Source organism: Juglans microcarpa x Juglans regia, chromosome 2D, assembly GCF_004785595.1.
Source record: "Juglans microcarpa x Juglans regia isolate MS1-56 chromosome 2D, Jm3101_v1.0, whole genome shotgun sequence".
Lineage (NCBI taxonomy): Eukaryota > Viridiplantae > Streptophyta > Magnoliopsida > Fagales > Juglandaceae > Juglans > Juglans microcarpa x Juglans regia.
The window spans coordinates 38,485,359-38,494,615 of record NC_054596.1 but is presented as its reverse complement, the minus strand read 5'-3'; the positions used below and the strand labels follow the sequence as shown (position 1 = coordinate 38,494,615).

General features: G+C 35.4%; 1 protein-coding gene across 2 annotated transcripts; it reads right to left on the bottom strand.

Moving 5' to 3' along the window:
• Positions 1 to 4,519: 4,519 nt before the first annotated feature.
• On the bottom strand, positions 4,520 to 8,668 carry LOC121250012 (cytochrome P450 734A1). 2 transcript variants are annotated; one of them, XM_041148915.1, is made up of 5 exons: positions 8,171 to 8,668; positions 6,800 to 7,026; positions 6,444 to 6,691; positions 5,801 to 6,191; positions 4,520 to 5,500 (listed from the first exon to the last, which is right to left on the bottom strand). In XM_041148915.1, the coding sequence occupies exons 1-5, from the start codon at positions 8,445 to 8,447 to the stop codon at positions 5,036 to 5,038; spliced, it is 1,608 nt and encodes a 535-aa protein (XP_041004849.1). In that variant the 5' UTR covers positions 8,448 to 8,668; the 3' UTR covers positions 4,520 to 5,035. The 2 variants fall into 2 exon arrangements, with proteins under 2 accessions (XP_041004849.1, XP_041004850.1); XM_041148916.1 differs by lacking the exon at positions 8,171 to 8,668 and adding an exon at positions 7,231 to 7,378.
• Between the last annotated feature and the right edge of the window lie 589 nt (positions 8,669 to 9,257).

The following is a 9,257-nucleotide window of genomic DNA, read 5'->3' as shown; positions in this document are numbered from 1 at the left end:
AATTCACAAATACTTCCAAATTCTTTTCTTTCCACCAACAGAATGTTCATCATGGTATAATGTTTTTATCAAAAAGAAATTAAAGCACCTGACAAAGTAAAACTTACAGAAGAAAACCAAAAATTGCCCTTTCCCCCGTTGCATTATCTGAAAGTCTAATATGGATCTTGTTTGTCAAATATTGGTTGCAGTAAATAGTAATTGTCTTAGGGCCTTGGAAGCCCGGCCTCAAAGATAAATATATCTCTTAAAGGTGTGGATAGGAGCATATCTTGGGATCTGCTTGTATTTCTGTATTATACACTTCTTGTTTAATGTCTATGTGAGAAGGTCTGATTACAATTAGCATGAGCCATGAAGGGTGCCCTCATTATAACCTTTTTCCCTAAAAACTAATGCAATTACATCTGGCAAACTGCCCAATACAACCAGGTCTTTCTCAGTAATCATATGGCATTAATTAAGACCTCTCTGCTAACAGAAACACTGGGATATGGATGCTGTACAAAAATAGGGAAGTGCCATGCTTATGGGACATAATTTGGCCAATCATGCAAAACAGAGAGCCCTTGCCCTTTGTTATATGACAGACCGACAAGGTCGCATTAATCAAGGGCAGACATTAGCCAGCTCAATTGCTTTGGCACAAGTGCAAAATCAGGGGACATTTGGGATTACTTTATTATGGTGGTTTTTCATTTGAGATGACTTTGCCTTAAATACAGGTTTTAAGTATTTGCTTTGGAATTTGGGCCATAATAAGGGAACAATCCATTTTACTTCCTAGGATAATGCAATGAGCTGGCACATGTCGGATGTAGATAACATGGACTGCCCTATAATGATTTTCAACCAGATGGCTCTCAATTTTCAAGTACTGTCAAACATTTTTCAAGTCTATTTTGTAAAAGTAAACTCAATAGTTTGGCTCTTAGTTTGTACATCCTTGGAGCTGAATAATATTGGTTTATATGCACCACAACTGGACTTCCACTACTACTTCCTTTTGTCAACAGTCTGGTTATTTCCTTAAAGTCAGAGATGCACATGTAATCTGAATTCAGGACCTTCTATGGCACAAGAAGAACATGCTCTGCAAATTAAAGAATACAAAGTGAAATCATATTATCTAATGTTCCCTAGATTTTAAACCATCTACTGTTTTGAATGGTTTAGATCATGATATCTACAGATCACTTAAATCAAGAGATTATGAATTGAAAACGTTTTTGCAAAATAAGTTTTTCAGGCAACTATAATGTGAATTTGTATTCATCTTTCTCATATAAGAGGCAAGAGGACCACAAGCCGAAGTGGTAATCATTTTTAATGTAGCTTGACCTTTTGAGATAGACACATTGGAATGTAAACTTTGTCATCTAGCAAGTTGGAAGGAGACAGTGGCTATATGTTGATGTGGAAGCATGCTAAAGACAGAGAACAAAAACAAGCAGAAGCCTCCAACACAAAGGAAAAAAAAAAAAAAAAAAAAAAAAGTAAGGATTGAGACTAAGATATGAGGACATAGATTACTGCTATTTAGGAGAAGCGCGTTACACATTAAAAAAAAAAAAATAATGCAGAAAAGAGTACGTGAAACAATACTGTATGCATTTTTTATGCTATTGGGGTACCCTATAAGGCAATGCTGTCAGCTGGTTGTTTAGGTACATGCCCTTATGGAATGCCACAAGGACTCAAAGAAAGAAAGAATGATAATAACAACTTGAAATATTAATAGAAATCATAATAATAATAATAATAATAATGTGGTTGTCCTTGATGCACGTTGTTCAAGAGCACGAAGCTGATAAGGGAGAATAAACAGGTTATGGTGGCCATTAATACCGCACGGTGTGTCTGCAAGGAGAGAGATAGAGGGAGAGAGAGGCCATGTACATGCCGAAAGGGAAGGGTCAAAGGAATTGAAAACTAGATGGGATCACATGCTTTCATGGCATGTTATTGATTCCTTTAACAAAAGCTAAGAAACAGTACCCCCCAAGCAGCAGAGAGGAGGTGAGAGATCTGACCACATGCTTCCTGGGGACCATAAAAATCAGAAAATCAAAAGCTTAATTCTCCCCACAAGATCGAGCATGAGAAGATCCCAAAAAGTAATACAAAACGATCGAAATGTTGTTTCTCTCAAATCTTACAGCTTCTTATAACTATATTACATTAATTAACTCAAAGTACTCCTAAACCCCATAAAGGAAAATGTGTTTAAACAAATGAAAAAGTGGATTTGCATGCTGGACTACAGTTATCTTTGCTTTTAAAGAACATTTCATGCCTTGGTTACTGCATCTGTCCTTGCTTTTAATCTTGTAGTAACACAAGGCTCACTGATTTGGGTGCTCCTAATTGTTTTATTTTAATGGAGAGGGAACCTTCCCCCAATGCAAGAGGCTAGGGAACGAAACTTCTCTCTTCAGTGTCGAGAATCCCATCTGCATTATCATGTCCCATGCATGAAATCTTTCTTTTTTGAAGAATGTTTGGGGAACAAAGAATTTTTTTTTTTTTCCTTTTACTCTCTCAAAGAAAAACAGAGGATATGACAACTACTGGTGACCTAATTGATAATTAAGGGAAAGAGAGAGCTTATTATTATTATTTTCATGGTTTTAGTTATGATCATTCTTTCCAAAAAAAAAGGAAAGAAAGAAAGAAAGAAAGAAACGAAAACATCCAATGAGGTAGAGAGGGTGAGAGTGAGAGAAATTTAGTGTGTTTTTGACATTTCGTGGAAGTTTGATGGATTAATTAAATGTGATGGTCCAATGAAGTTGATATATTTCTTTATTTTTGAAGTTAGTGATAACTATGCTAAGTTGATAAAGATAGTAATATGGCCTTTAATTTGATAATATTATTAAAAATGATATCCCAATTGAAGTCATTTTCCATCATTTAAAAAAGAAGAAGATATTTTTAAGCCTTTTAACTATCATTATTTCATTGGTTATTTTAAATGACTGATAAATTATTTATTTTTTGAAAACACTATTAAAAAATTTTATTTTTTATTTTATCTTCGAATGTGTTATCAAATTATAACTAGAAAGTGATTTAATTTTCTTATATTTTATCTATTAAATTTAATATCGCATAAATGACAATGAAATAGGGATGATTAAAAATATTTATAAATATATATATATTTTTTATAATGGTTAAGGATGTTTAAAAAATACCTAAAGAAAAAAAAAAACTTATTTACACTAATGTGTATATTTAGAGTGTATATTTGGTGTGTACCCTAGCATTGTCCATATTTAAATACGTTGTTGTGCAACAAGTACTAGTCGTTAATTTGGGTCATTTGACAAAAAGAAAAAAACCCCCATAATTGTACGTATGATGACAAGCAATTAGCAGCGAATGCAAAATTATATAAAACTAATTTTAATTAGTGTAATGCTCGATACAGTTTTAAGATGTATAAATTTTATGTATATTTTTTGAAAAAAATAGAAGTCTATTATTAAAAAATACTTTTTCATATAAATCATGACCTTTTAACCTTGCAAATATCATTTCTCCTTTATCAATCAAAGAGTTTTTCTCCTACATTCTAATATTAATTGTTTTTAAAAATCTAAAAGGAATAATATTAGTTAATTTTGTTGAGAACAGCATTATTTTTAATTGCTATATATATATGATATTAGAGCATGCAATTAACCCTTTGGTCGAAAAATCATGAAGATCATCGAGTACGCACAATATCATATAAATATATATTAATGCCTTAAATACTCAAGTAGATAAAAACAAGCAAACAAATTAATTAAGAAACCTAGCTAGAAATGGATCTCTACGTATGGGATTTCACATTAATCTGATTTATTAACTCGTAACCAACAAATTAAACCAAATTTTATAAGTAGTAATAAAAACATAAAACAACATCATCCCGGGAAACAAGCAAAGTTTTATGTGCACCATCTCTTCACTTGCATTGATAAGTGCACGCATGGATTACAATATTAATTGTAAATCCCCCCGTAAATATATATATATATATATATATATATATATATATATATATATATATAGGATGTAATGACCATTTCAGAAAATAAATAAAATTAAAAAAAAAAAAGAAAAAGAAAGAAGAGATCTAGCTAGCTAGCTAGCAAGCAAGATACCTTTGTATAATATTAGGCAACAACTAATAAGCAGTTTTGAAGTCTTTGCTGTCTTTCTTTGTTTTAGGTGGTCACAAGGTACCTAACCATGCATGCAATATAATTGCGCCAATGCCATATATATCCCATTCATTTGGTAAATAATAATTAATGGAGTATTCTTTTATTTTTTATTTTTATTTTTAGTACTCTCTTCTTTTTTATCATTGCTAATTAAATGGAGAGAGAGAGAGAGAGAGAGAGAGAGAGAGAGAGAGAGAGAGAGAGTGCCATATATCATGTATAGCCAACCAATTAATTAACATTCATGAAAACATATATAGTAATACAAAACTCATGTGTAGAAAATGTGCAAAAATATACAATACATACATATGAGACCCACTAGGAGCTAGCTTTATACCTACAACTGTTAGCCATTTACTAAATCCTACAACTAAAAGCAGAGCTTACATACAAAAAAAGGACTTGGGGGGTGAAAAACCATGCATGGGGGGGCCGCCCGGGGTTACATGCCAGGGTAAAACATTCTTCTGGTCAAAAACGAAAACAAAAAACCATGGACATGGATGTCAGACTTCAGTAGTACTACTCATCATCAAGCAATACCATGCAACATGAATAACATCACAAACATTTCTCCCTAGAAGATGATCGATCGATCTTAGCTTAGCTTAGCTTAGCAGCAGCAGCTCCTATATATATATCTATATAATTCTGATCAGCTCGCTCGCTCAGGAATAATGCAAAGGCAAGGCAATCATGATGGGTACTACTTCTGCATGCCCACTCAACATTAATATTAATGCAGCTAGCATATATAGGCGTGCTCACACTCGATCGGGATGTTGGGTCTCTGTAGAGATAGCAACGTCATCTTAGGAGGACCCTTGATCTTTGTGGCCCTGATCAGGATGGGACAGGGATTGGAAAAGGATGGGTGCACCGTATTGGGGGTAGAGTAGCATCAGGACCGTCGGTGCATGCCGATAGCTTGGGGCCAACCTAAAGGAGAAGCGCTGCAATATGATTGCCAGCGTTAACTTGGCCTGCAATATGGCTAGATTTTGTCCGATGCATGTGCGGACACCAAGGCCAAATGGAATGAACGCAACCGGATGCTTTGCTGCCCGTGCCCCGCCCCCGGAGAATCGACCTGGGTTGAATTCGTTGGCATCGTTGCCCCACAGGGCCTGGTCATGATGGATGGCCAAGATTGGAACCAAAATCTCGGTCCCACATGGGATCTTGTAGCCTCCGAGCTCTACATCAACTTTGGCCCGTCTGATTGCTGCGATCGCCGGAGGGTATAATCGGAGGGACTCGTTAAAGATCATGCTTAGCTGCACAACAGATGATCGATCATGATCATGGCCCAGTACATTAACATGATCTTTTGTAATTTATATATATATATATATCCCAAGTCTCTTATAATAAGGTGGTTTAATTCATGAGTCTTGATCTTCCAAATGCAACTCTTTCAAAATGACAAGAATGCCACTAAATGTTCCCACCAAAACAAGAAACAATAAAAGCGAAAGGTGGCAGTTTGGTTTTAACACGAAACAAACATGTGCTAAGAGACAAAAACATGATTCTTTGTCCTTACTAATATCCAACATACAAATACAATAGCTTACCGTCTTAAGCTTGACAACATCATCTTTGCTGGGTACATCACGTGATCCACACACCCTTAGGACCTCCTCACGTGCCTGTACCTGCCAGTGAGGGTGCATAGCCAGAAGAACAGTAGTCCACGTCATCAAATTGGATGTGGTCTGTTTGCCGGCAAAGAAAAAGCTCTTGCACTCTTCAACAATGTCATGGACAGTGATATTTGATGATGGGCAAGACTTTGAAGCCTGAATCATGAGGCCCAGCAGATCCTTTGGACTTTTCTCTTGCATTAATAAATCCCCACCAGAATTATTTTTCTCATCTTTCCGCCGTTCGATTAAGTTCACCACAGATTTCTTGATTTCCTTATCCAACTTCCAGCAATTCATGTTTCTCTTTGTGGGCAGGAATCTGTTCATCGAACCAAAAAAAAAAGATCTTAACTTTCTTTTCATTCAGTTAATTAATCACTAATCTCATGCATATATACTTGTAATTTGTATATGTATGGCATATTAAGATAAGTGACCACCTGATAATGACTTGTACTGACATTGATTGATCATCATCATCAAGAACATATAAATCTTGATTTGACTAGGGTAGTACTATAAGGTAGAGACTGATCATGACTTTTTTTCTTTCATATTTTTTTTTTTTTACCTGTAGCAAGGGATGAAAACTTTCTGAAAAACATCTGCAGCTAGCTTCATTTGCTGTGCTTGTAATCTGAAAACCTTTTTTCCATCTTCATAGCTGCTGCCAAATGCTGCTCTCGTGATGACATCTTCTGTTAGGGTTTGGAACCATTCCGAAACTTCAATTTCAACCTCTCCCGACTCGGACATTGCAACAAGCTGCCATTGCTCCAACATGTCCACCACACTCTTTGCCACTACTGGTATCAACAGCTAATACGTACACGACAACAAATGGTAAACTTTGTATCTCTATATGTGTACCTTTCTCTTTTCTTTCCTTTTTGTAGTAAAAAAAAAAAATTAATTATAAGAACTTACTTTGAGATTTTCCATGTGGAATGTAGGGGTGATGATTTTCCTGTGGTGAGCCCATTTTGCTCCTCCTTTCAGACTGAGGAGGCCATCACCTTCGAGCTGTTTAACAAGTGGGTGTGCTTCAATCTTCTCATAAAACTCTGACTTGGAGGTGAAGATATCTTTGACGAGGTCTGGATCGGAAATGGTGAGACGAACCGTGGGTCCTAACCACATGAGAAATGTTGCACCTGTAGAAATAATTAATGACATGTACATGATAAGTTACTGATCTCATGGTATAATTAATTAGTGTTATAAAAAAGAAAAAGTTTGAGAGGAAGTGTTTGGGGGGAAAGAAAATTATGTTTACTGGGTAGTAATTAGAATGAGATCATCTAGAACAGACACAGGCCGGGAAAAAAAGATAAGCTTTTCACGAAGTAGGGAACTACCACACAACCTTGAGCAGTAAGTATCAAGTTAGCAAAAAGAGGAATGAGCAGGAAACATGACAGCCATTAATTCAGAGTAAACATGGATGGTGTAGACCCTACACAGACACACACACCCACAGAGGAGGCACAAAACAAAATAAAGATGGGAAGAAGACAACTAAAATTTGAGCTACTGTCGAAGACACAACCTCATTGTCAAAATTCAATCCTTTCTATTAAAACAAAACAAAACCGAAAAAAAAAAGGACAAAAGAAAACTGAAAAGTAAAAACGGAAACTCCACATCCAAGGGCCTCAAAGTCATAAAATTTTAACCATGAGGATTCTGGAGTTTGGTTCTTTTTAACTTTTTCTTTTTTTTTTGGGAGAGAAAAGTACAAATTGAAATCACTACAATGTTAGAATGGTCAGAGACATGTATATAAAAAAATCTTATGGCCATAAAGCGTTCTTGAATTTCCCAGAGGAGGAGGAGGAGGGATGGATGAAAAAAGAAAATGAGGAAAGAGAAAAGAAAGAAAGAAGTGCAACAGTCCAAAATCCGAGCTTCAACATCAAGCATCTAAGCTCGGAAAAAGCCTGAAAAGGTGTGAAAAGAAGTACCCTAACTAAAAAATAAGCCTCTGAAAAGTCACGAATTCTGGAGGACTGATCGTGAAACCGGCTAAAGAAACATCATAACTGAAGGCACACACAGAATAGGATAATTATCAAGTATGAGCCATAGAAAGCTAAGAAAGAGAAGGCTCGGAAACCCACATTAATACTCCTTAAATGGCTCCAAAATGTTTATTAAAACAATAAAACTCATTGTTAATGCAATGAACCCCTGCCATGTTAAGAACATGATGAAAAAGAATTACTGGTTTTGAGTGTGTGTGTGTGAGTGTGTGTCTGTGACTGATCAAAAACAAAACAAAACAAAGAAAAGCAATACCATAGATCTTTTTCCAGTGGTGGTAGAAGGAGAGGACTCTGGGGAGTATGTTGTGAGAGAAAGGCATGGGCTGAGAGGAGGCTTTTAACATCATCCCCCCGAGTTCTTTAACATTTCCAATGAAGAAACGGTATGGGGGTCCTCTTATCCCTTGCCTTGAGAAATGGTCTTCAATTCTTCTGGGCCTCCACCAAAGCGATACCACCACCTTCAGCACTAACACTAAGAACATCACCCATATGACGAGAAGCTTAAGCCAAGACAAGAGCTCCTCCATATCTTGTTTTAGCTTTGAATTCTTTAAAACCTCTATCTCTCTCTCTCTCGCGTGTCTGTTTGTAGCAGAGAAGCCTTAGCAGTTGCTTCTTATCTGCTTTGCCTATGTATGCTGTTTGCTTGTTGTGTAGTGTGCTGGCTTTAATACTACATAGATGAGAGAGAGAGAGAGAGAGAGAGAGGTTTTAGTTAGGAGGAGGGGCAAAGCAAGGCCAACGGCGTAGGGGCCGCCATTGGAATTCTAAGGGTCAACGAATGAGGAAGGTATTTTAATTTTTTAATCCTTTTAAGACGATATTACCCTTGTCTTCTTCTGTTACTATCTTTTTAGTTAAAAAAAGAAAAATCTACTTGCAACTGAGTTTGAGCACCAACATGAGATGAAAATGATTTTCTTAAGAAAGAATATTTTCTTCTTCTTTCAAAATTTTTCTTATTTTATTTTATTTTTTAATAAAAAAATTCAATGTCAATGTCAATATCAATACATGGTTTGGTATATCAAACCGCTTCTACTTAGCAAATGTCAAATTTTTTATTCAATTTTTACTCATTAATTCTCTCTCTATCCTCTTAATTGCTAGAAATGAACATAAATAAATTAAAAATATTTTTCTATATATGGAATAGAGAATGGTTTACGGAAGGATATATACAACTAATTACTCAAATAGGAACAAGAAAAAAGGTCAGTTATTTTCAGTCAAAATTTGGCTAAATTAAACTGACCAGCCAGATGCTAATTAATGATCTAGAATTAAAATTTTAGAGAGAAAAAAAAAGGAATTCATCTATTTTACAATTAATATTC

What these genes read in the sequence shown, in the direction of transcription:
- LOC121250012 (XM_041148915.1), bottom strand. Translation starts at nt 8,447, where the DNA reads ATGGAGGAGCTCTTGTCTTGGCTTAAGCTTCTCGTCATATGGGTGATG. An exon ending in CCACTGGAAAAAGATCTATG is followed by an intron (nt 7,027 to 8,170) that starts GTATTGCTTTTC and finishes TTATTTCTACAG; the next exon opens with GTGCAACATTTCTCATGTGG. An exon ending in GTTTTCATCCCTTGCTACAG is followed by an intron (nt 6,192 to 6,443) that starts GTAAAAAAAAAA and finishes TTCGATGAACAG; the next exon opens with ATTCCTGCCCACAAAGAGAA.